Here is a 27,988-nt window from a genome sequence, read left to right on the forward strand (position 1 = left end):
ACTCAAACAAACACATTGGCGCCATAAAGAAGATGACAAGTATACAGATAAGGTACTCTTGGTACAACAAAGGCATTCCCAGAGGCGGCGGCCAGAAATTTTGCAAGGAGGGGCGAGATCTGCTCACCAACGCTATTTCCTGCACTTTGAGGGGCAAATTTTGATGACACAAAACGGTTTAAGCTTGATTTTGGAGGGGCGACACCCCAAAAATTTTTCAAGGGGCAACCGACTCCTCTGTCCTTGAACTTGAAGTTTTCGTTATAGTTTTGCGAGTAAACATGATTCTTTACGTTATGTACCCTTGACAGTATTCATACATTTTAGATTCGGCTATAATTTTACCGTCCTACCGGGTTGTAAATCGTCGGTCCATAAAATATATGTATGTTACTTTTCAAAAAAGCAGGTACAACCATACAAACTTAGGGTTCCCTAATAGTATTGGCCTGTGAGAGTAATTATCGGTTTCGGCATAGATCCTCCAGTAGAGGGTCTATGGTTTCGGGGATAAGGACAAGGACGTATTCATTCCGTCCACTAAAACTACGCCCTCTGGTGACAAACTTTCATGCATTCAGCCAAGGTGTTAAAAGGTTAGTGCTGTACTGTAGTGCACCGGTACTCAGTTTAATTTTAATCATCAATCAAATATTTTCATAAACCTGTATTTTCTGTCTCTTCAACCATTTTCAGAAGCAGCACTTTATGCAAATCTTATCTAATTTGCATACAAGGCGGAAGTGCCAACATGGCGACCTCCATACAGGAGCACATTGCGGAAGCTACTCGAGAAAAACTACAGGAATACGAAACATTACGAGGTAACAGTCACTTGAGTGATTATTTGCATATGCAGCATAATGTCAAGATCACGCGCGTCTCAAAATTTGCTTTGAGTCGTTTGTATTTATTCCGAAAAATCGATAAATTGTTACTTAGTTGTGTGACGTGTAGTATTGGTCGTACCCTCCGTATCACGTGGTCGGTGACGACGTTAGTGCAAATTTAGTGAATTGCAGAGATTTGAAAACTAAGAAAGGAAAACTGTGATAGAAAATCTGTCTCAATATCATATTTCACACTCCACCGATACGGTATGAGCATTTAGGTAAATGAAATGTGTAGGAGCCGCGTTAAATCAACCGGGCGGTGGCCTTTCGGTCGGGCTTGTACTAGATTTAGGTCCATGATCATCACAAACGCGCTATGTATGGTTTATCGCAAGACATTTTTGGGCGAATACCTGTTAGTGGTGGAGTAGAGCGAACGTCAGTGCGCGGTGTTGGTGATGAGAAATCGGACTTTGGGTTTGTATTTGGTAGTATTTGCGAATTTATAAATCTTAAAATATTTATAAACTTTCACCAATTTACCGTTGACTTAAATATTTGACGTGTGTTGACTGCTTTTGCACATTGTATAGCATAGTATAGTCGGGGTAATTCACGAATCACAAATCACGAGTCAATAAATGCCAGACGTAGATGTGTGGATTAAAAACAGTAATAATAATTATTTAATAGCAATAGTGAGGCATTGGTGTAAACAAGTCTTACCATAAAAAAGTCATTTTTAATTACATACATGTACAACACAAGTGTAGACAATACTTGTGATTAAGTGATTAAGACTAGTGATGGTGGTAGGTGAGGGGTCTGTGTAGTACAGGTTTATTTTAATCATTATGAAAAAAATATTTATTATAAAAGTTGTCTTAAAAATGGCGGCTGTGTATCCCTGTTCTTCACAAACGAGAGCAATTGCTTCGCAAAAATAGGTGAACCACATTTTATCATGAATTAGTTTAACTGTAATTTGTTGATTTGTTAATTTATGATTCGTAATTTGTTGAATCATGAATTTCCTTAACCCAGTTTTTTTGTCATGAGTGGTACTGTCTGTACAGTGGACACTACACATTCATGCAGCAAGTTAAGGTATTGTGTACAAGTTACCGACACATTTACTGTATTTATTCTGTTAGTGTAAAAATTACATACTGGAAAAAAAAATGTATCTTGAAAAATTGCAGATTGTATGTGCACAGATTCCAAAATATTGTTGCAGGAGCATTTCATAGAAGGCAGCTTCAAGCCTGTTACTCTATGACTCATTAGTTGTCTACTTTTCTAAATACTCTGGGCTTTAACTATCCCTTAGCTGGTCTCCAATGGCGAATTTCATTCAGATCAGGCTACAATAAATTGTGACTTTTGCCACCAATGGCTAGGAGCAATTTCAAATCATGAATTATTCCCAAAATATTGTCATCATTTAAGTCAACACCCATAGAAATGTGTACATTACATAAGCAATTGTCCAATTTCTCACTTCTCCTCATTTGCAAAGTGGCTAAACCAGTTTGGCATTGGTAAAGAAAAACAACGTAGCATTAGCCAATGCGACTAAAACTATTTTATGAAAGAAAACAATTTAGCAACCTACTTTCTAGATTGAGTCTTTCAGTCGTGTAATGTTAAGTCGCCAATTCTCAATGTTTGGGATTATGTCTCAAGATTGTAGGCAAACTTTTTTATTTTCATCTATTTTAATATATTGAACAAGATTATTTTTTTTTTTTCATTTTGATTTTAATCCTAAAGTGAATTGAATCTGAGATTTGGTTTGCACACAATATGCAACTTGAAAGAAGTACCTGTGAAATGCCTGCTACTTTATCACCCAAAATCATTATTTGGTACATCAATATTATTATTTTTTATGTTTCTAAGCACAAAATAAATTGTTAAAGTGAAAAAAAGTTTCAAACTATGCCAATATAATCAATATAATTTTTATGTAATTTAAAATTAGGCTTCTCATTTGCATACACAAATACTCCTGGTGATGTTCATTGTGATCAAAGCGATATTCAGGATGACAAAATAGTTGAAACACTTGCCACACATCTCTCTAAACAGGAAACATGTTGGTGCACATTTCCCAGACACTAAAAAAAATATTCATTCTCAGTAATAATCTTAATTCTTGCACCCAGTTCATTTTAAAAACACTAAGTGTTAAATGTATCTTTTTTTAATTCACAATCCATGGTAACGATAAACTTGTCTCATCTTTCTGGAGAAATAAGAGTGCCTAGCTTTTTTTATTATTCGTCTCAGGCACAAGTTATTTTTCGGGTGATTTGTGACATCAAATTCTTGCTGAACCTTCCAATGCTAAATCATACATGCTAAATGTTACATTGTTATTTAATTTGCGTACAAAATAAATTCTGTTTGTACATGTACGCAATTACTTTTTTACTACCATGAATTAATTAATTGAGTTTTTACGGTAAACACCACTCATTTTTTTACATACGTACATGTACATATTTTAGTGCATTTAAAAGTAACTTTTTACATTTGGAAGAGCACAATATTTCACATGCATGACTTACTGTGGCACTTAACCATATCCCAGGAAAGTCTGTGGAAAACTGCTCTTGGTATGTTAGGCTTTACTGCTCCAGCTAGCTGACTAGTTTAATTATCGATTAAACTACCTGCTATGATATCACAGATGGTCAAGCATTTACAAAATGTTGTACTCAACCTGAATTTTGGCACTTGTAAGAATGTACAAATGTAAGAGTGTGTGTAGATTCTTTTTTTTTCGATTTCATTATATTAGATGCGAATGCGAATGTAGATATCTTCTCAAGTTCATAGCCAGGAAATAAAAAAAGTGTCTGTTTAAAAACTATAGCAAAATGAAAGATAGCATTAGATAATTGTAACCACAGACTTGTGATCAATTTGTTATAATAATAATAATATCTTTATTTCATACTGTGGCCTTTGGCCTTATTTACAGATACAAATAAATACATAATAAATTTGTTTGGAATGGTCGCAGAAATAAGTAAAGAAAAACAAATATAAAATCATAATACATAAATTTGAATAATTTAAGTGTTCTCTCCAAACATAAGTTGTTGTTCTTGAAAGCTATAAAATATAAATTTACTGAGGTTTAATTTTATATATGTGGTTTGATTCTGAACTTTATCTCTGTAGGTGGGGAGTAGTAATACTGTGAAATAAACTTCAACCTTAGTTATGTTTGGGACATACTAATGTAAAATGGCATCCGTCCTCAATTACATTACAGCCAACTCCTGCTGCTTCCAATAATTTAAATACTGTTAATGACTAGGAGTTTGGCCATGGCCTTAATATCATAGAGAGTGATTCTGATCAATTTGTTGTTCATTATTAGTCCCCGTTCGAACGAAGTACGAGAACGGGGACTTATAATTTGGTCTCTGTCTGTGTGTCTGTCCGGAGTCATATCTCAGAATCCCTTGGACCGATTCCGTTCATTCTTTGCATGTGCCCAGTACTTTATGTGGGACATATGCACATGCAATGGTTTAGTGATTTGATTCAAAATGGCCGACTGGCAGCCATCTTGTTTTTTGATTATGTTCTATTTTGGACATGCTTTGTCAGTTTTCATTCAAACTTGGTACATAAATCATATTAGTATATATGTCCCGGACCGTCCGTGAGTTCCTGAGTCTATCGGTTCGTGTGTCCGTCCGTCCGTGCTTCAGTCTGTCCAGAGTCATATTTCAGAATCTTGTGGACCGATTCCGTTCATTCTTTGCATGTGCCTAGTACCTTATGTAGGACGTATGCACATGCAGTGGTTTAGTGATTCGATTTAAAATGGCAGACTGGCAGCCATCTAGTTTTTTGAAAATGTTGTATTTTGGACATGCTTTGTCAGTTGTCATTCAAACTTGGTACATAGATTATACATGTTAGGATACCTGTCCACGACTATTTATTTCGCAATTGGATTAAAGATGGTTGACTGGTAGGCATCTTGTTTTTTTTTATGCGGTATCTTGGACGTGCACTGTCAGTTTTCATTCAAATTTGGCACATACATGTACTTTATAAAAGTTAGGATGCATGTCCATGACAATTTGTTTCAAAATCTGGTCAATGATGCCCGATTGACAGCCATCTGACTTTTTGCCTTACTACTATATTTCCACAATTTACCGTTAAAGTCCTAATATAAACCGCATACGTAATAGTAACCGCACCCCCAATTCCGGCTTCGGGGTTAAAGAGTTCTTAACAAAAATTGAAAACTTGAAAAGTACCAATTACTAACCGCACCCCCAATTCAACAAGACCGTGACTGACTTCATTGTTTCAACCAGCTGTTCCAAAACGGCATTGTTCCTAATCCTATTCATTTTTTTCGACAACATGGCTAAAAATATTCACAATATTTATTGTTCAGCAGTGATAAGATGTCAGACAGGCAATGAAACTGCTTTTGTTCTGGCAGCGACCTCTGTCAATACTCTTTCTGAATACGTCTGTGTTTCGTAAGTTTTAGACAATGAGCTTTTATCACCGTAAAAGTGTTAAATTATTCTTCAATGCTCAGTTTATCTTTCGAAAACAAATAATTTCTTGATTTTAAAAAAAAATCATGCCGTTTTTCCATGGAAATCAAAGCCAAAAGATCGCACTACATTATCGGTAAATTTCTTCCGTGTTGCGTTCACCATGAGGTCGCTGAACTGTCATTAACATATTTAAATGAGCTATGTAATTTAGACACGTGGGCACCATCCAGCATTTTGATTGGTTAATTAGCGACTTGACCTATCCGGTCAATAATACGTCACGTGAGCATTCAAAAACATGGCGGATATCGTATCCGCTGTTTACATGTGACTGAAATCAATCAAGTTGAATTTTACTTGCATTTCATAACAATTCAACGGATTTATTTTTCGTGCATTATTGTAATCACTACTGAATAATAATCACCAATATCAACACTTCGAAAACAAGTAAGTGATTCACTTGTGACCCGCAGCATGGCCGGATCGAGCTACCGTTATGTGATCATTTGCTACTAAGCAGTGCATTCGTGTTTTTATTTGAAACTTCTGTTAGAATATACTTTTCGTTACCAAGAAAATTAAAAAAATAAATGCATATTACATTGAAAATACTGAGTATTTTTTGTATCATGTGGACATTTTTTTTGATTGACTGTAATTTTTCAACATTTCGTAACGCCTATTTTAGAACCAAAATAAGGCCTTTCACTCTTCCCCAACGCCTATTCAAGAGATTGTACGGTGTATTGTTTGTTTTGTGCATGTGTTGTGGACAAAAAATGACCACGCCCATTTAGTGATTGCAATATGTACGTAATAGAAACCGCACCCCGAACTTGAGCTTTTGATCCCAATTTTTAAATTGATACATTGTAATATAAACCGCGGTTTATAATAGGACTTTAACGGTACACTTGGATTGAATATGGTAATTTATGGCATTTTATATGATACTTGATTGTGAAATGGTATATTATGGCTTCAGATTTAAAATTTTATGGTAATATATGGTGTCAGAGTTCACTAAAGCATGTGTTACTATACCATCAAGATTTCATTAAAATTTGATACACAGGTGCAAATCTGTTTAGACTAATGACATATTTTTGCTTCTATCTGTCCAGATGTTGTTGTTTATCATATTTATACTTAGTTTTTCTTTAGCCAAAATATATCAGTGGTCAAACTGTAGAAATGTTCATTTCTTTTGATAAACAAATTCTTCTAGCGCCGCTAGTCTATAAACAAATGAAGATCATTAACATTTTCAAAATGACAGCTGTTTTAGCCCATAAAAAGGTTACTACACAGGCAGTACATGTAAATGCTAAATCTGTTGACATCATTTTGAGTTTCAAAATTATTCAGAGTTTAACAGAATTTGATCGTCGCATTTAGGTAATTATATTTTCTCAAATAAAAACCTGAAGCCATATTTTACCATAACATGGTATTATATGGTCCAATGATTTCCTTTCCCAAGCCATAAAAACCCATATTATCTGGCTGAGTACTTATTCCTTCTGAAACCATAAAGTACCATATCTTTAATTATTACTGTAGCCATATAATGCCATAAGATAAATGCCCTACGTTCTGCACAATCTGAACGCATAAAATACCATATAATTGATTTTAGACTGGAAACACCCCAAGCCATACAAAACCATATTTTGGGGGGTAACATTTTTTTTGGACCCCCCCCCCCCAATTCAAATTCTCAAGTAGCATAGTTACTTGATATTGATATTAGCATATTTTTGTAACCCTCCTCTAATCGTACAATTTAATTTATGTGTCTGAATTTCATGAAATGAGAAGACAATATTCTATTCTAAATGGAAAACCAAGTTTAATGTCAATTTGATTACTTAAAAGGCAGTACTTGACAATTGAAATTGGTTGAAATTACACAAAAAGTCTTGGCTAGTTAGTGTGAAATGTATGCTGGGAAAATAGGTGTCCATTTTTCACATGGTATTTTATGGCGTCGGTAAGAAGAGGGATAGGGGAATTGCGTCAGTAATGACTCGGGCCAGATTTCAAATGCTAATGCGTTATTTTCATTTAGCTGATCCAGTAAATGACCCACGGCGGGATCCTGACATTGAACGTCGCCGTCAACGATCAGAGGCCGACCCGTTGTATAAAATCAACCCGTGGCTGAAACCTGTACTCGAAAATTGTCGGCGATACTACGAGATAGGACAGGAAATTTCGATTGATGAGGGTATGATTAGATTCAAGGGACGGTCCAAGTTTAAGCAGAGATTGCCCCACAAACCCGACCATGATGGCTTCAAAATATGGCAGGTGTGCGACTCGACAACGTCTTACATTGCAAACTTTGAACCATATTTGTGGGTGAAATATAAAACTACAATTGAGGGGGGAAAGAAAGAAACTGGGACAATCAAGAAGACAACACACCGGTTGCTACAGCCCTTCACAGAAAAAAACCATATTCTTTTCTGTGATTCGCTTTTTACGTCAGTTAACACAGCCCTTGAATTACAAGACAAGAAAGTGTACATGGTCGGTAGTTTTAGCAGACGAAATCGGAAAACCATGCCGTCGCAATTAATTACTGAGGGGAAAAGCAAGAAGCTGAAATTGAAAATTGGTGAAATGAAAGCAGCAACTAAACCGGACGACACTATCAATATTACTGCATACCAGGATGACAGCACGCAAATATTGATTTTAAATACAGTCTATCCCCCACTGGCTACAGCGGCAGAAGCAGTAGATGACGAGAGACACGTGCCTGTATCGTTACAATATACGTTGCCGTGTGATGGTAGCCCCGATCAAGTCGTTGCAGTTACGTTCTCGTTCGTTTGAGTCTCAGTTTGAGTCGTTAAATATAAGTTGTAAGTGTGGACTTACTTGTACGGTCAATTCAGTTAATATATGTTAGAGCTTGAATATAACATCAGTCAAGTCACGGAAAGTACGTTGTAATATGTTACACATGTAACAGTCGTTGAATATACGTTGTAATTTGAAATGTACGCTGACGGGTCGAGTACGTCAAACACTTTTTCCCCCGTACATGTCCCAAATATCCCCATACTTTTTTTTTCTTCTTACTTCGAACTTGCATTCATGTACTTGCTTGTAATGTGTTTTCAATTAAGCAATATTTATTTCAATGTTTAACATGTGTTTATTGAGACTGTACAAAGGGCAAAACAATTACATCGTTACTTAACGACAGTAAAAAATGTGTATTGAAATAAAACGGTGATTTTTTTTATACGAGAAATTGTTGTCCATGGTGGTAATGAAGTGTGTATGCGAACAGATTGCAAAAAATGTAAAAACTGAGGTCGATACAGTCTGTTAACTATGGCCTATTTTTGCAAAAATGTCTGGCAGGATAGCATGCACAGATGCTGGCTACTGGAGTGCATTTAATCATGACCGTTTTTCACCGACTTAACCTGATAGCATGAAACTCCCCTGACCGGAAAAGGGATATGCTATGCAATGTTGAGTTTCAATTTAATTAACGAGCTCATTTGCATATTTAATGAATTTTAAATTTTTGTTTATCTTGTGGACTAATTGTCTGAACGAGACTAAACTTGGTATAGACTTACTTGATCTGTCATTATAAGATGTGTGCTATGCACTATTGAGTTTCAACTTAATTAATGGCCTCATTTGCATATTTATTGTTTAATTTTTGTTGATATCTTGTGAATTATTATATTATAACTTCCTTCCCGATTTTATACATATACAGTACAAACTTGTTTAATGTGTCATCAATCTGACTGTAAGTAGAAGAAGCATCTAAAAGTGTCAAATTATGTCAAATTACCTGTGTGCAATAAATACATGGCGATGTTCAAAACAAGTTTACTTGGTTTGGTGACGACCTTATCTTTCACAATTTGAATCTTTCTGCAAAGTGCGGGGAACAAATAAGTGATTCAGTGTCGAACAAAATTGTCTGCCTGAGAGCAGGCACTGATCCATCAATTGCCCTTTTCAGACTATGTTTTTGGCTTAGGGAATCATAAAAAAACACCATTCATTTTATTATTTTTGCTGAATGCGAGAATCACTCTTATATTTGCAGTAAGCACACCATTTAACTCCCATTGTACACAGTAGCTTCAAGTTAACAAGTATCACAGATATTGATATTGTTGCCACCATATTGAACTGAAAGCTTGACCTGTGTCACATGACTCAACTGGTAGCAAAATGTCATGAATCATGGTCATTTTCAGAGCCATCAAAATCGCTGAGACTGACCGCGTCGCTCGTTTTTTCACAGCAAGGTCGCGCGTCCAGTAAAAAAACGGTTGAAGTGAGTTGCGTGTTTGGCATGAGTGAAAAGTCCTTACACTCGGCTACCGGTGCTTCACGTACCGGGACATCGAGTAGGAGGCCCGACAGTAGAGGTACCGATATTTTTTCAGTCTTCCTGGCAGGCCGGGATCAGACGCAGTCGGAACAAGCTTTCTCCACTGCGGTCCCCGTTGGGCAAGCAGGGAGAAACACGAAAGCATGTTTGCATTCAAACACATCTCTTCCGGGAAACCCCGTTTCCAGCCGCGGCTCTCTCACTAATTTCGGTCAGGCCGAGGATCAGGCTAATTGCACCGGGCCTCCTCTGGAGCCTCGGGCACTGAATGCCAACAGGGTGCTCGCAGCCAAGCCTCCGATCTCGGGGCAGGGCTTTCAGGGCAGGGCACATGTTGACCCCCTACTTTCAGCCAGCCAGGGTTCGTCGCGCGGTAATGGTACAGTAACGAATTTACCTTTGCGTCCGGTCTCCGCTGTGGGTTTTTGACTCCCTTCTTACCGACCCACGGGCGTCCCCAGAGGGAGCCGACGACCTGTCATGAGACGCACAGTCGAACACGCTCTCTCTCACATATTGTGAAAAGGAGACACAGTTCACTCACGTCGGATACAGCCGGTGCCTCGGGCGGCCCCTCAGTCTTCCATCCATAACGACTTGGTGAGCCACGCTTTTGGGGTGATATGGAGTTCAATCAACCTTAGTGATACGATGTAAAGACCCCCATCCCCCTGATCCTAAGGCGACCACTTTCAGATGCTTCAACGCTTATGGGATCACGGGCGTCTGGATCCAAAGCAACCCCGTCGGCACGTCTCTCCCTGTCCGTCCGAGTGGGACACGGGACGCGCGTGTTGATGGGCGGATGTTGGACAGCCGCGGAGGAGGTGACGCTTAAGGCCCCCGGGTGTGGTAAAATCTTATGCAACACTTTCTGCTGGACCAATCGCTACCCGGTCGGTGTGGTTTCTGGATCAGTCCCCAAAGTGTGGGATGAGACCAAAATACCCCCAACCGGATCCCAAAGCTCCTTCCCCCAGACCCCGGTACCATGAATTTCCGTTGGGCAGACTGGGTAAAGGGGGACAGCCGCATTCCATGGGCATTCTCGCCACCTCAATCTGAGACTATCCATCACACCCGAAGTTGCTTGAGCGCATTGTGCGCGCACAGGACTCTGAGACCTCGGAGGCAGAACGCACCAGCCTCCTAGACCAGGCGACACATATATTGGGGGGGAGGCATGTGTTCGGCGAGTGGCCAGGTCATAACTTAGTGACGACTTCCGGCCTTGGGGAACTCACCTCATGGAAGAAGAAAGCACACCCCTCGCAACTGCCGAACCCATGGCCTCATATCCTTGTTGTACACAGATTGCGCCGGTGTAGTCTGGTTTGGAGACATCAGGTGACCGATCCCTGGACCTTTCCAGGTGGTGACATCCTGTTACAGGATACCGCTGAAATCTCCATCTCCCCCGTCAGTGTCTCCCCTATTGGGCACTGGGAAAAGGCGCCATACACAGGGTAGATCAGCTGGAGCTAAGTCCAGGCTTCTACCCAAATGTGTTCGTAGTACCAAATCTACAAGTGGCGGGCGTCCAGTTTTGGACCTAGGCAGACTGAATCAGTACGTGGTCCTCGATCGATTCCACATGGAGACGCCATTCAGGGTTCTTCGGTTCTTCTCTCCATCCACTGTTTCGACTGGCTAGCCCCACTAGACTTAAGCGGGGCCTACCTGCACATACTGATGCACCCAGCGAGTTGCATCTCCTTCGAATCGCCCAGCTGGGCCAAGTATTCGAATTTCTCGGACCAAGTGAAGGATGCCCTGCCCTTGTGGTCGTCACTGGCCAACCTCGGACAGGGGGCTCCCCTTGGACCCACTTGCCCCAGATATGACTCTGGTAACAGATGCCTCCTCCCAAGGTTGGGGGCGGCGCATCTATTGGACAAATAAGCCCAAGGATATGGCCCCCGCATTAGTTTCGGGACTACCGTATCAACAGACTCAAACTGAATGCAGTATATATACTGTGGAATACTTTATTTCGCTGGAATTAATTTTCGTTGAAAAGGCTTTTTGGGTGTTTTGCTTGGAATTTATTTTCACTGATTTTTCATGAGTTTAATGTGAAATATAGGGAAAAAAGTATCTTCGCTGGATTTTATTTTCATGAAATCATTCCTTCAGCGAAAATGGCGAAAATAAATTCCAAGCGAAAATAAAGTATTCTACAGTATATACCCAGTGGGTAGCCTCCAGGCTGTTTCGGCTATGGGACGGTCCAAGGTTAGACCGATTTACCTCACCCTAGAATGCTCAGCTCTCGACTTACGTAACACTCCTGCCGTCTCCAGGAGCCTGGGCCAGGGTTCCTTTGCTAACCCCGTGGACCCACTTAGTTGTGTACGCCACGCCTTTCCTTCCTTCCCGCTAGTTCACCGAGCACCGGAGAAAACTTGCACACCTGCATATTATCATTGGTCGCACCCAATTGGCCAAGCAAGGCCTAGTTTCCACTTCTGTCGGGAATGCTAGTCGAAACACCAGTAGTGCTTCCGGACCAACCAGACGGCGCACTACCAACGAGCCCAGCAGCTATCACTTACACGCATAGAGGCTCTCAGTAGACCCGCACATACGAAAGCTTTATCTGAGCGGGCTGCCAACATCCTGGACAGGGTCAAATGGGATTACACCAACGCGGCCTACATTTCTAGGCTGCAAGCATACACTGATTGGTGTAGAGGAAGGGAGATTGATTCATACCATCCCTCTATTGGCCAGGTAGCAGGCTCCTTTGTCCACCTGTTTGACGAAGTGGGTTTGTCCTACGCAGCGACCGTTGGCTACAGGTCGGCCTTGTCCCCCACCATTGAGAACGTACGGGAACAAGACTAGCCGATTGTCGAGGTATGTAAATGTGTCGAAATGGACATAGTGCGAGTGGTTAGTGCTAGTAGCACTAATCCGAAAAAGTACTAGATCTAGTGCTAAAATGGCACTAGATCTAGTACTAAAATGGCACTAGATCTAGTGCTAAAACGGCACTAGATCTAGTACTAAAATGTACATAGTGCGAGTGGCATTGATATCGCGTTGTCAACGACGTCGAGACATCTCGTAATTGTCTGAAAATAAATTAATATTTACGTAAAGTTGTTGTATCTTTCATTTATTGGAAATGTGCTACAGTGGGGAAATTGAGTATGTACATGAATGTCATTGTCCACGTGAATCGTAACTAATAGACCTTTGAAACAACGCGATCGGCCGGGAAACTAGCTCCATGGTCAGTGAAACTGCAGGTCGAACTTCGCAATTTTTACAAATTGTGAATAGATACACTGTATGAAATGGTATTGTGTGGAAGTTTGTGTTTTCAACTTCGGCGTATGTAAACTTGTAACTTGTATGTAAATGGTGGAATAAAGCGTTGATTTTTTTTTTTAAATCGCTGACGTGCCGTTTTATTTCTGGTCGGCGCCACACTCAATGAAAATAGATCTTCGTAAATGAAATTATGATGGCATATATGAACTAAATAAAAAATGTGTATACTGCTAGTCTAAGTCCCGGGTCCCTGTAAAGCTCGGCGGATTTTGTGTGTACGGCGACCTGTGAATGGGCATGTTGCTCAGTACCGCTGGGAACCATACAGAAAATGAATCGTTGTCTGGTTGTCATGACATTGACCTTTGCGGACATAATCAACCAATGGTAAAAGTGGATTCACGCAATTCTGTTGTTACATTGTACCACGGCGGTACTAACGGGAAAAAAGCCACGACGCTATTGTTTTAGCTTTACCCTGTGATCGTTTGTCAATATTCGTTCACAAACATTGGTCACGTTAGCTCTTAGCCCCTTTTTACAATGGATTACGCTAATCTCAAGCATTCAGTAATATTCGGAGCATGGAGGTACTAACGGAAGGGTCCACAACGCATCTCAAGTGACCATTTAAGCCTGGCTTATTTCCTTTTTTTCAACCCAAGTTAATCCTGATATGGACATTGTGTAGCTCATCTTTGATGTCGATGATAGTTTGCGATTGCTTACACAAGTAACCAGTTAGCGGAATATGATATACCTCGCCGATTTTTTAACGTGACCATATTATATATGTCTAGACACTTTCTCTGCAATGATATTTGTTAGGAGTCCTTAGGATTTTTTGTTGTAGACTCTCGAAATCTTGTACTTGTTACAGTTGCTAATAATTAAAACATGTAAAATCTGTGAAGTAACAAGTTCGTCTGTTGAATTTCCGGTTGTGAAATGCGTATTTTATTAAACCCTTCACAGCTTTATTCAAGAGCGTGTTTGGAGTGTGAATGGATAAGCTTCGTTTGGACAAAGAGCAGTTATCACTGTAAACAATGTTAAATTATTCTTCTAATGCTCAGTTCATCTTTTGAAAATAACTATTTTTAGGTTTGAAAAAAAAAATCATGCCATTTCCCTATCAAAATCCAAGCCAAAAGATCGTACTACAACACGCAACATCGGTAAATCTCTTCCGCGTTGCGTTCAATAACGTTAACATATTTAAATAAGCTATGGTGATTTGAACACGTTGGCATCATTCAGCATTTTGATTGGTTAATTAGCGATTTAACCTCAACTCATGCAAGAGAAACATGGCGGATACCCTACAGCATCGGGCGTTTGTATGCGATCGGAATCATTTGCTTACGATGAAACTAAATTGAATTTTATTTGAATTTCATAACAATTCAACGAATTTATTTTTTGTGCGTTATTATAATCACTACTGAGTAATAATCAACAATTGTCAAACGCAGCATGATCGGATTACGCAACTGTGATCGTTTGCTACTACGCAATGCAGTTGTGTTTGTTTTTATATGAAACTTCGTTTAAAATATTCTTTCGTTACCAATAAAATAAAAACAAATGTATTTGAAAAATGACACTGGGCGACACTGTAATGACATTTCAGGCAGTCTACTTTTTAATTCAGCAAGAATTATTAATTATTGTTAATTCTGCAATAGTTTCTCTCGTCTTGGGTGGCCCAACTAACGGCGTTGAAAGTCTGCATAGTAGGATATTTCAATGAAAATAAGTCCCCCCCCAAAAATATTTGATGATTATTTTTTTAAATTTTGCACCCCAAATAAGCGCCCACCAGCCGTGAAATCCCCAGGACGATTTTTCTGATGAGCGAATTTACAGCAGAATCCGGTATTATATAAAGAAAGTATTATTATGGACATCTCACAGATATATTGCCGATGTTTTATACTGTTTGTAGTTTGCATATGAAGTGGTTGTTGATGCCCCTCCTATTATTCGACGTCGTTGACAATGCGATAACAATGCCACTCGCACTGTGCACATTTTAGCACTAGATCTAGTGCCATTTTTGCACTAGATCTAGTGCCATTTTTACCACTAGATCTAGTACTTTTTCGGATTAGTGCTACTAGCACTAACCACTCGCACTACGCCCATCTCAACACATTTACATACATGGATTGTCCTATTATTAGGAGACTATTTACTGCTTTCCAGACGCCGAGAACCCATACAAGGAAACCACCCAACTGGGACTTGTTGGCTGTGTTGTCCGCTCTAAGCAGACCACCCTTTGAGCCTCTTCGATCAGCACCACTCAAATTGTTGTTGTGGAAAATAGTCTTCCTACTGGCCCTTGCCTCAGGTAGGCGTCAGCCAGAGCTGGGGCATTGTCCTTCTCGGATGATGTACCACCGTTAGGGACAATCAAGTTGTGCTAAAGACATGAATCAGGTTTCTCACCTAGAACCAAATCCCAGGACACAATCCTCACTCGATCGTCATCCCCTGCTGTCAAATTTTGTCTGCTCGGAGGGTCAGAAGGAATTGCTTCTCTGCCTGGTTTGAGCACGGAGTTGCTACCAAACCGTACTAAGGATTCAGGACTGGGTGCCAGGCACATGTCTTTGTGTTACAGCCCAGGCAGGCAGGATAGGCCAGCCTCCCCAACTTCCATAACCAGGTAGTTTACTGCAACTGTATTAGAGGTCTATAATACTTTAACTTCCTCAACACAGAGCTTGCAGAGACACCAAGTACGAGCGCATGAGGTCTGTGCGATTGCCAACTCACTAGTGCTAGCGTCAGGTGCCCCCCCCCCCCCCCCCCGAGCATACATGGAAGGCAGACTTCTGGAAAACGCACCTAACAGACACCAAATCCATTGAGGAAGGTCTCTTTAGGTTGGGTCCCGTTTTAGCCGGGTCAGTCTTGGTTTGATGACCCAGCCCGAACGCCCACAAGAGTCCCTGCGCATAGGCAATAAGTCAATCTCGGCATTTTATGCAGACAGATTTCTCTACCATCAGCACTCCCAGGGCCCGCTTTGCGGCCTATGCCCTCATGCAGAACTGTTTCGGTCTTTACTTCGACAGCTTACTACCCCCAGAATTGGGTTGGGGTCTAGCTTTCTCGGGCACACCGAACCCTGTCACTGTTGCAGCATTTTGGCTTTTTGCTCCGGGAACAGCACAGGCAAGGTAAGACACCACCTTTTATTGGGTCTTAACTAAGGTGTTGAGTTTATTGTAGTTTGTTTCATCCCAGACTGGGAAAAGACTTTCATCATTTTCTGTTTGCTCGGAAAACAGTTCAAAATAGTCATTTTGACTGACCGGAGTCCATGGTGGGTAATTGAACGTAGTGAATTTAGGCAGAGGGTTCTCCGAACCCGCCTATTCACATAGTTCATACCCACCATAGACCCCCCCCCCCCCAAACAACCCCACTCTTTCGGTAGCGTTGGTCTAAGTCCTTGAGGCGGAGAGAAAGGAACCAGAGTGATTGTACAGCTGTTAATGGCGCTGCCATATGGCCTAGGTCACGTGGTTCGTGACGTAAGGGAAAGAGAATTTTGGGGTCATGGGGCTTCCCCTGACCTGGATTCTATCTCTCAGTCATTGGCAGAATTGCTGATTAATGCCTACAGTTCAAAATAGTCATTTTGACTGACCGGAGTCTATGGTGGGTATGAACTATGTGAATAGGCAGGTTCGGAGAACCCTCTGCCTAATTTTATTTCCCAAATTGGATTCAAAATGTCTGACTGGTGGCCATTTTTCTTTTTATGAATGCGGTTCTAGAGCCGTATCTCTGACATCATTTGACTGATTATGTTTAATTTTTGACTCCCATGTGCGAAGCACAAAATGGGAGTCTTTGCAGTTAGTGTGTCTGTATGTGTGTATGTGTGTATGTGTGTATGTGTGTATGTGTGTCCGACTGTTCCACTGCTATCTCAAGAACCATACATTGGTTTTTGATGAAACTTGGTGCATAGATGCTCTGGGCCAATGCGCAGATTTGATTAGGTTTTGGTAAAAATCCATGCTCGTTAATTACCTAATTTGCATGATAATTAGCTAATTTTTAGCTGTTCTATGACTGTTCCACTGATATCTAAAGAACCACTCATTGGATTTTGATGAAACTTGGTACATAGATGCTCTGAACATATGCGCAGATTTGATTAATTTTTGGTAAAAATCCGTGCATATTAATTACCTAATTTGCATGATAATTAGCTATTTTTTAGTGGTTCCATGACTGTTCCACTGATATCTAAACAACCACTCATTGGATTTTGATGAAACTTGGTACATAGATGCTCTGAACTAATGCTAGGTTTTGATTAGTTTTTGGTAATAATCCGTGGATACTAATTACCTAATTTGCATAATGATTAGTCAATTTTCGGTTTTTCCACTGATATCTCAAGTACTAATCATCACATTTCAATGAAACTTGGTACATAGATGTCATACGACACTGCACAGACCTGATAGTTTTTATGGTAATATCAGTACATATTAATTACCTAATTTGCATAATTAATTAATTTTCAGCATTTGATATAAGTAGTTAGCATTACATTTCAATGAAACTTGGTACTTACATACTCAAGGACTATGCAGAGATTGATTGTTTTCGATAAATATTTGTGCATATTAATCACCTAATTTGCATAATTAGTTAATTTTCAGCTTTTCCACGGGTATCTCAAGTACTAATCATCGCATTTCAATGAAACTTGGTACATAGATCCTTTAGGACTATGCAGAGACCTGATTAGTTTTAGGGTAAATAATTGTGCATATTAATTACCTAATTTGCATAATTAATTTTCAGCTTTTCTACTGATATCTAAAGTACTAATCATCATATTTCAATGAATCTAGAATTATGCAGACCCAATTAGTTTCCGGTAAATATTTGTGCATATTAATCACCTAATTTGCATAATTAACCAACTTTCACACTGATATCTCAGGTACTATACATCACATATCAATGAATGTACATGGATGCTGTAGGACAATAGACAGACCTGAATAATTGTGGGTTAAAATCTGTACATATTAATTACCTAATTTGCATAATTAACCAATTTTAATCTTTCACACTGATATCTAAAGTACCGTAAAAACTCCAAAATTTCGACTGGTTTTAAATAATTTGTGTTAGAAATGTGACGTGTTTTTAGAGTCAAAATTAAGGTGCATTTTCGGACGGTCGAATTTTTCAGAATAGAAATCAGCAAAAAAAAATGGGGATGATAGACAGTGTGCTTCATTAGTTTTTAAAAAATGCAATGTCCGTCAATTGACGTAAACTTCCTCATGTTTCACGGTAAAAGCAAAGGTCGTGGCCGAGTTGTAACTCAAAATCTAAACAAAGTCATCAATCAGTGAGTATTATGACAAGCAAAACAAAACATCAAGACGCGGAGAAGAGGTCAGCACAAAACTAATAGGTCAAAAGACAAAGCTGTCTCGCACTACCTAGGAAAACTTGTGAATGTTCGAAGTACAGGTACCCATTGGACAAAAGATACATGGAAGTTTAGCAAACTATCTCCCCGACCCAGTGCAATGTATCCGGTTAGAATCAAAGCTCACGTGTCCCTTATTTGAGCACCGTACCGGTGATTTGAGGGACCAAATTCTGCCGTAAATTCGCCCTTGGATTAAAAAATATAATGAGATTTAAGAAAATAAAATGGGACTTTTAAGGTGTATTTTGGCGTCATTTTTCGGACATTTCAATCAATCCTGCCGGCTAAAATAGAGTCTAAGTTTTACCGTAGTCATTGACGTCTGTCTATTCAAGAGTACACGTGTATGATTTTTATCGTGACTAGCGTGAGCGGGTAAGCTTCCTTTCGAGAATGAGCTGTTATCACTGTGAACAATGTTAAATTATTCTTCAGATGACCAGTTTATTTTTTAAAAACAACTAATTTTTTTATTTAAAAAAAATCATGCCGTTTTCGCATCATCCAGCTTTTTGATTGGTTAATTAGCGATTTGACCTATTTGACCTAAGAGAACATGGCGGATATCCTACAGCATCAAACGTTTATACGAGACCGGAATCATTCGCTTACGATGAAGCTAAGTTGACTTTTATTTGTATTTCATAACCATTCAACAAATTTATTTTGTGTACATTATTATAATCACTACTGAGTACAGTAATAATCAACAATTCAGAAACGCAGCATGCCGAGATTTTTGTGTTCGTTTTTATTTGAAACTTCGTTTATTTAGAATATATTTTCGTTACCAATAAAATAAAAATCTCTCAGTCAATCAGAAACCCGGATTCATGCCTTTGAGGAAGGTCCCGTTTGAACGCTCACATCGTTTTTTTTTTCGTTTGGGGGAAAACTAAAACTGGTCGCAATTTTCGAATAAGAATGAGTCGGCAATTTTTAGTGGAGTCGAAAATTTGGAGGTAAATAAAACACCGAAACCCGGCAAATAAATAGGCGGTCAAATTTTTAGAGGGGTCGAAATTTTGGAGTTTTCGCGGTGTTAATTATTCCATTTCAATGAAACTTAGTACAAAGATGCTCTAGGACAATGTACAAACCTAATTAGTTTGGGGTAAAAATCTGTTCATATTAATTCCCTAATAAGCATAATAATTCATAATTTTTTGGTTCTGTTACATTGCGCAGACCTCATTAGTTTTACACTCAAATCTGGTCATATTAATTTTCTGATTTGCATAATTAGTTTTCAGCTAAGTAATTTCGAATTATATTTAATGTGTCTCCAATACTCTCAGCACATGGGAGTTCTTTCTAAGCTTTCTTTGATTATATATTCATTCTATATCATGATTTACAGATGTATTCAAAATGGCTGACCAGTGGCCATTTTTTTGAATAAATGCTGTTTTGGAGCCATATCTCTCAATATGAACAAGTACTCATTTGACACTCAGATAAGATGAATGAATGTAAATATATCAATGTTGAAAAAATCATCATAGTCAAGCATCAATTTCTGGATCCATATTAATATTTTTGAACTATATTACTATAAACAAAACTATATATGTTGAATTTGATAACTATGCAAGCATGCATGGTTTGTTATCATTATTTTCATGGCACACATCACATTCACTGACACAGCTGTTACATTGAATGCATCAATAATAGTAATGTATCAAAACAACATTGTAAAGATTTGTCAGTACCCTACTGCAGCTAACAAATAATATAACCCCATGAAAAAAAACTGGTAGTCTGTGGACATGAGCCCTGATATCGCCGTGTTTTGCAGATTGGATTTGAAATAGTTAACTGGTGGCCATTTCATGTCAATAAATGTTGTTCCAGAGTCATGTCTGACCAATCATGTTCAAACTTCACACATGCTTCATTCATTTTTTTCACTATCCAATTCAAGATGGCCAAATAGCACCCGTTTTAAAGCTTAATAATCAATCAAAAATTTTACTCTGAAACTGGATCTTAATCATGTACAGACAAATGTTGTTTGAAATTAGTGCACAAGTTGAACATTACCTACATGCATGTTAGTTTTTTAAGCTGGATTCAAAATGGCTGACTTTTGTTTACTATTGCTTGACAAGACTTTTTGTCACATCATTTTGCCCAATGTACATGTAGTATTGTTTCATTTGAACAAACTCTTAATCAAAACTCAATCAATTTGAAAATTAATTATATTCCTGATAGGAATTTGGTTACCGAATATTTTTACTTTCCTTTTTTTTGTCCATAATACTGTACATTGCTTAGTGATAGATATGAATGTTGAATTCTTACTAGAGAACAATCTACTAGTGACTTATTTTTTAATGTGATGATCTGGATTATGGCAGTCATATACTAAATGGTTATATGAATTTGATTATTTATTAGGTAATCTAGTTGGTGATTTGCCATTCTGGGATTTGGTCGTGATCACAGCAGCCGATGAAGCCCAAGCCAGTGCTTATAAACTACAGATATATGACAAACTGAGCAAGAGAGAAATCCCTGATGGTATAACCTATCACGTCTTTTCTGATCCAGTAGGCCCCAAGATTGGTAAGGTCCTTTGAAGTATTTAAGTTGCACCCTCTCACAATTGTTACCTTCAGTAGCAGGCTGTTAGCCAGGAATTTACAACTGCCACTCCAAAACAATTCAACTTTATGAAAATGTACATGTAGATGGTTTTGAATATATTTTGGCAAAATTATCAAAGAACAAATAGGAAATAACAGAATAATGGGAAAAAGTTGCTAGTCCAAAAACAAAGTTGCCAGTCTGTTTGGTGGGTGGACTGGTGGCTGGCTAAAACCCTGTTCAGTGGGGATGTGTTTGTGACGTGTTGTTTTATGTCAATGAAAATCGTGAAATTTTGTAGTAGCTGTAAAATCCATAAATAATTAAACTTAAACAATTTTTGCAGTATGTGCAAATTACAATCTCAGAATGATTGATAAATGTAGCTTGAGTTCTGTTCTGTTCTTAATTTCATTGTGAAAGAAGAACCTTATAACATGTACACTGACCTAGGTTGATACTCTTCAATTGCACTTTAACTAGTCATAACATTTCTATCACAATATTTTCAATGATTCGAGTCTATGACGTTGACAATTATATAAATAGCATTTTTTAGTAAGGGCGCATATTTATTTTTCCATCATGCCTTGTACCAAAGATGCATGGGGAAAACTCCAAGTTGACTCATAGATATTGAATTACTTTGTTCAATAGTACTTGTATTAAGGATCTCACCCATTCACTTGCTGTTTAATTTTCAGGAAATGGAGGTTCAACTTTGGCAGCCTTGGCCGAACTGGAGAAACTACACAAAGATCTGCTGTGTAATTACAAAATACTCTTGATAAATGCTGGCGGAATGAGTCAACGTCTTCCTCATGCCAGCCTTCTTGGGAAAATATTTACAGCTATGCCAGTAGGGAATCCCATCTATCAAATGATAGACCTTAAACTCGCCATGTATATAGATCTGCCATCACGTATGAAACCAGGTATATTTGTATGCTCCGCAGACACTATAGAGCTGTATGATGTGCGGGGTGACGAACTGCAGTGGTCGTTTAAAGAGCCTGGTTTGACGGCCTTAGCACATCCGTCAGCGATTGAAATTGGTACTGGGCATGGAGTGTTTGTATTGCCAAAACAGGAGAATTATAAGCATGTGAAAGCTTATATGACAGAGTGCTTGGAATTTCTACATAAACCATCTATTGCAGTGATGCGAAAGAAAGGTGCTGTCATCCCCGACAAAATGGCCTCAGATTGTAACACCAGTAATCTTACAGGAGCGAATGGAGGCGACTGCCAGCCAGAGGTCGTATACACTGACAGTGCCTTTTACATCGACGCTCCCACCATTAAGAAACTGGCAGAGTACTATCGCCAAGTTCAACCTCTTCAATGCGAGATTGACGCCTATGGAGATTTCTTACAGGCACTGGGACCAAACGCTAGCATGGACTACACCAATAATGTTGACAATGTGGTAAAAGTAACTGATGAGCTCATCGCCAAGCGTCAAGAGATATTCAATCTTTTGAAAGGAACTCAGTTGAATGTGATAGCCATGAATGAATCAAATTTCTATCACCTGGGCACCACCACTGAGTATTTACACCACTTTTGTTGCAACCCCTCCTTCACGGATGAACTCGGCAGTACCAACGATGTGTTCAACTTGCGTATGGGGAAGAGTAAGAATGCAGATGAGCCAGCAGCAAAGATGCCTCGAATATCCGATGGAAAGGGATGCACCATGCATTCAGCTATTAAAGACAGTCTTGAGGATTCCCACCCATTTGTTGTAGAGTATTGTAATTTTAGTGCTCAGGCAGATATTCACATTGGTAGAAATTGTATCGTAAGCATGTGTTGTGTGAGTGGAAAGAAACGAATATCCATTCCTGATAATACCTTTCTTCACACTGCTTGTGTACGTCTTGAAAAAGACGCCAGATATGTCACAATAGTACTTAATATCCATGATAACCTTAAAACCAAGGTTGGCCAGGCAAGTATAGGTGATCTAGTATTCTTAGGTAAACCCCTTAGTGAGTTGTTCACTAATTTCTCATCGGATGAGGCAAAGTGTCTCTTTCCAGCACGTATGGAGGAGTATAGTATTTGGGATGCAAAGCTTTTCCCAGTGTCAGACAACATGGATAACGCCTTATTTGCGGCCCTTGATATGGCCACTATCGTCAAACAGAAGGGGCAGTTTGACGATCTCTCTAGTTTTCATGTTGGTCGTATATCTATCTCTGATATTTTACTGAAGAAAGATATTCAGACCATGCTGTTTTATAGAGACAATCTCTATAAAGTTATACAAAGAGGTAAAAAATAAGTTTAGAACCTGCTTTGTAAGGTATATTTTCACTTTTGTCGCTCTTATAGTAGTGTAAAAGTCAACTTGATTATTGTTCTTAATTGTTACATCTTGTTCAGTATTCTTCTAAGAACAATTTGATACTGAGCAACTGTTGTTACCTCCTTGAAGTCATATTACATACCTAATTTGGTTCATTTTGACATGAAAGGACATTGCTCAGATGATTAAATTTAAATATACAAGGTCAGTGAGGTCACTGAGCAAGTTGCACACAAACAGGCGTTAGGGGGATTAACTGACCAGCTATTAATGATGCAATATTTGAAGGGGAAAATCTCTGTAGTAATATTCCAATACAGAAATATTTTGACAGTATAAATGCATGTGGAAAACAAGTTTGTGTCATTAGTTTGGCATCTCCAAATAAGATTTCAATTTGAGATCATTCCTGCTATGTATTTTTAACACCATGGTGCACTGTAATGTCACGTGCATGTATGTGTTCTCAGTTTCTATAGTAGAAGATCTCATTTTTATTTAGGAATTCTTTTCTTCTTCTGAAATAATCTAATATTCTTTGTACAACTATCAGGCGTTTTAGCTCTGATTTGTTAGTGTATAGGGTTAGGGTTAAAATTCCCTTGTTTAATATGAATTATCACCAATACGTTGTTAAATTGGGGAGAAAAAACGCCATACTTTGAAAATGCAAATTAGTACTTTCTGCTTGAAGCCGTGCAGCAGATGCATTAGGATTGTCTGAATTGTTAGTCTCCAGATTGTTCGAGTGAAATAGTTAATACATGTATAACTTGCATGTTTCAAGCATCATTTAATTACACTTGTGTAGGTCTTTCATAGTCTGACACTTTGTCTAATTAAACAGTGACTTCCATTAATACTAACATTTTAAACTGAAATACCCTAACAACTACAGTTTTGGTTGATGTTTGGATCTATCATAAGAGGGTCAAAATAAGGGGAGAGCCATAGAGCTGCTACAATAGACTACTTTGGTGTGACAGTGCCATCAGTAAGTTCTGTGTGAGAATGGGGGCTGATTTCTAGCTCACTGAATCTATTTTCCGTTTTCCCTGATCCCCTGCTATTGAATGCTTACATGGCAAAACCAACCCGCTTTATATAAAGGAAATTGGAAAGTTTTGATGCCAACGTGTGCAAGTTTCTAGAGTAATGTCAGAACTCAAAACTTGTCTATTATTTCTCAAATTTCCCTCTCGCCTACATGGCTCAGTACATATGTCATCATTACTGTACTTTCTTTCTGAAGATTAACCTGCATAGTAGTATGCTTTTCATTATAGTCATCACTATACATTCTACATTTGAATCTTTATTTTTCCATCCTAATCTAATTTGAACTAACTGAAATGTTAGGTTCCTAAGTCATTTCAGCTAAAAGCATGCTTCACTTGATTTCACTTGTATCTACCAGTATTGTAATTATGGTGTAAACGACACCTCCAATATTAAATATCCTCAAGTGATCAACTCTGTACTCGTTGCTTTCATGTGCCACATTTCATGCTGAATATTGCAAAACAGTGTATTGAACTGAGTCGGCGAAATGTTGTACAACTGAAGACATGTGCACAAAGGTCTTGTACAGCTGACTGGGTCAATACTTGTATGTGCACCAAGGGCTTGTTGCATTGTCTGTTATATATCTGTCAATAGTGGCTCACAACTTGTGTAGTCTATCCTATGATATTCCTGAAATTATGTTTAATAACAAAATACAGAAGATGTGTATTACTCGTGCAATGACAACTATTCTGTCTTCAGAGGTATTTAGGATTTAGTTAAACTGAGGTAAAATTTTGATGGATTGTTCTCGCATGAAATGCAGCTATTTAACTTTTTTATCAAGATATTCTGTTCTTGTGTTCTGTAAGTACTCTTAAAGCAATAGTCATAAAACTGCATTCACATGATAAAGGTCCCATGTGATATGTACAATGTGTTGAAAAAGGTTGTTTGCTCAAACCAGACTTTAAAGAGTTACTGTACCCTTCAATCCATGAATTCAATCAGATGGCACAATAACTTGTGCCTGACCACTTTAGACAAAATTTACATGGTCATTGTACTAACTTGACAGCACTGACTATTCCATAGCTCAATAATCATTTACCCTAACCTAACATTAACAGTTGTATTGACCAGTCGCCTAATCAGGCTCTTCTGTTGCTTGATTTGACTGTAGAAATTTACTAATCTGATGCCTTTCCATTGGCACAATGTGATGTAATACCTCTAGATTAAGCTGTCCAGAACCCTGACTTGTGGTAAATTAACAATTTGCTTGCGGCCTAAGTATATTGTACAAAGATTATTTTTTGTCAATGTACAATGTTGGGTATCATTCAAAAGTGATGTTAGTTGGCATTATTTCGCTGTATTTTCTTCTACTTTCAAAGTGAAAGTAAATAAAGTTTAAAATACATTTTTTCCTATATTTTACAAAACTGCCAAATTGTCTTTCCATCGAAAATTAATTTCAGCTGAAATAAAGTATTTCACAGTTATGACTAATATTTAGTGTACTGGGACCAATTCACATAGCTATAACTTTATTCTCTAATAGAAACTCATGGTGTTGGACAGTAAACTGGTGAATGTCAAATTGTATTGGTGTTTGGGACAGTGCATTAGACAGGGGGAATGGTTTCCCAGTAATACTTGGTGTGTTCATGTCTAAGCAGTGTTTCTGTAAATTTGTTTTGCAGTCATTGTGAGATGAATGCTACTCAACTTGTGTGAATCATTCCCCTCCTTCTCAGAGAAAAAAAATTATTTTTAGTCTACAAAAAAAAAAAAAAAAAAATCAAGATAAGTTTCTGTATTGTGATTCATTGATGGTTGAGTAATTAAATTCAACATTGAATTTTTTGTGGAGGATGTGATAAATGCGATCTTTTGAGTTTATCAAAGATTATTCCTCTTTATTATAGTTAGTCTATTCTGTTGAACGTTTCACCCGAGATAAAATTTGTGTTGTCCAAAATAGAGCAGTTTTCAAAAGATATTTCAACTTTGAATGTAAATGAATTCTTGTAATGTCTACAAGGATTCACGATAGTTTACATGGAACACAACTTTGTGTTTAAAGCAACTCAATGAATTTGCATGCAATCTTTGTACTTGAACTAAATGGTGATGTGGTTTTCAATCCACTGGCAAGAAAGCCATGCACATATTAGTTTTTCATGTGCACATTTCACAATGTACGGTACTGCACATTTCACAATGTACGGTACTAAACCAATCCTTGTAATGTATTGACCCATTTTATTTCCACACTATTGCTACCAGTTTGTAGCAGACGTAGATTTTTGTATGATAATGTGCTAATTTTAAACCTAGTGAATATACAAAGTTAGCTATAGAATAAACTTAAATTTTGCTGGCTGTCAATTTTTGTGATGTTCACTGAAAGCATGTTAAGACTGTCTTGGCATTCAATGTACGTTCTTCACAATTTGATGATAGAATGTGTTCATGAGGACACATTTCATGAATTGAATGGAATGTTCTCACTGCTACATATGTTCATTACTGATTTTTGTGAATTCAAAGCGACATTGTGCTAGTCAACAATTGATTCACCAGAAAGTTCATCTTCTTTATCCTCTTGTTCCAGAGTTTCACCTTAACCTGATTCATTGAAAACCGCTTCTAGTATATTTTGAAAAAATTCGAGGAAAAAATTTGCCTGCTTTATTTACTTGTACTTTTAAACTTGAAGCATACACGTTTCTCTGTTGTATTATTATTCTGGAGATTTCCTAATAAGAATTATTGTTCCATTTTAGCTGTTATTGTGTTTTGAAATACAAAAAAGATTTACTTTGGTTTATGTGAGTTTTAGTGTTATGCTTAAAAGGTATTCAAAGAAATAAATAATTTGAAGGGAAATTTTGTTATTTGTAAATTTTGTTGGTAACCCAGTGTGCGAAACTGAATGCTAGAGCTTGGATCGTGAACGGAATTTGCTCTTTCGTGATTGTATGATTCGATGATACTTTACTGAATGGTTTTCAAAACTTGCACATTCCCCACGTGAGGAACAAACTTGCAGCTTTATTTACTCAGTAAAAGAGCAGTACTGCCATATACACTGTAAGTATGCCGTGCTACTGGAGAAGATGACAATGATACGTTGACTTCACTTTCAATTAGAATGGCCACTGTTTAATATAACTTTCACTAGAAAAATACTGACAAAAATATTGGTTCTCAAAATGCAACTAATTGACAGTGTACGTATCAGTTGGTCGGCAATGGGATGATTACAATGTGGAAACGTGTATTGTGAAGTGTCGTGCATGTATTTGGTAAATGGATTAAACGCTGTCGTCTATGATGGTAGAGCCAATCTGTTCATATATGGGATTGTCATACTGTCAACAATTATGTTTTTGACTTCTTGAAAACTACCAGCCTAATGGCTTTAATATTTGACATGTAGATACATGTAACTTGCATATACCTGTATCAGATTTGTTCATTTTATGATATCTTTAATTATTTTTGTACCACAAAACAGTTTCCTTGTTAGGTAAATTA

At 38.1% G+C, this 27,988-nt stretch overlaps 1 protein-coding gene across 1 annotated transcript; it reads left to right on the top strand.

Moving 5' to 3' along the window:
• Positions 1-745: 745 nt before the first annotated feature.
• LOC100368882 (fucose-1-phosphate guanylyltransferase-like) lies at positions 746-27,337 on the top strand. Its single transcript, XM_085497974.1, has 3 exons — positions 746-824; positions 20,935-21,102; positions 21,828-27,337. Exons 1-3 carry the CDS (start codon positions 752-754, stop codon positions 23,411-23,413), a joined length of 1,827 nt encoding a protein of 608 aa, XP_085354100.1. The 5' UTR covers positions 746-751; the 3' UTR covers positions 23,414-27,337.
• Positions 27,338-27,988: the final 651 nt, after the last annotated feature.

Source organism: Saccoglossus kowalevskii, chromosome 4 (genome assembly GCF_978046115.1).
Source record: "Saccoglossus kowalevskii chromosome 4, keSacKowa6.1, whole genome shotgun sequence".
NCBI classification, from domain to species: Eukaryota; Metazoa; Hemichordata; class Enteropneusta; family Harrimaniidae; genus Saccoglossus; species Saccoglossus kowalevskii.

What these genes read in the sequence shown, in the direction of transcription:
- LOC100368882 (XM_085497974.1), top strand. Translation starts at nt 752, where the DNA reads ATGGCGACCTCCATACAGGAGCACATTGCGGAAGCTACTCGAGAAAAA. An exon ending in GGAATACGAAACATTACGAG is followed by an intron (nt 825 to 20,934) that starts GTAACAGTCACT and finishes ATTATTTATTAG; the next exon opens with GTAATCTAGTTGGTGATTTG. An exon ending in TCCAGTAGGCCCCAAGATTG is followed by an intron (nt 21,103 to 21,827) that starts GTAAGGTCCTTT and finishes TTTAATTTTCAG; the next exon opens with GAAATGGAGGTTCAACTTTG.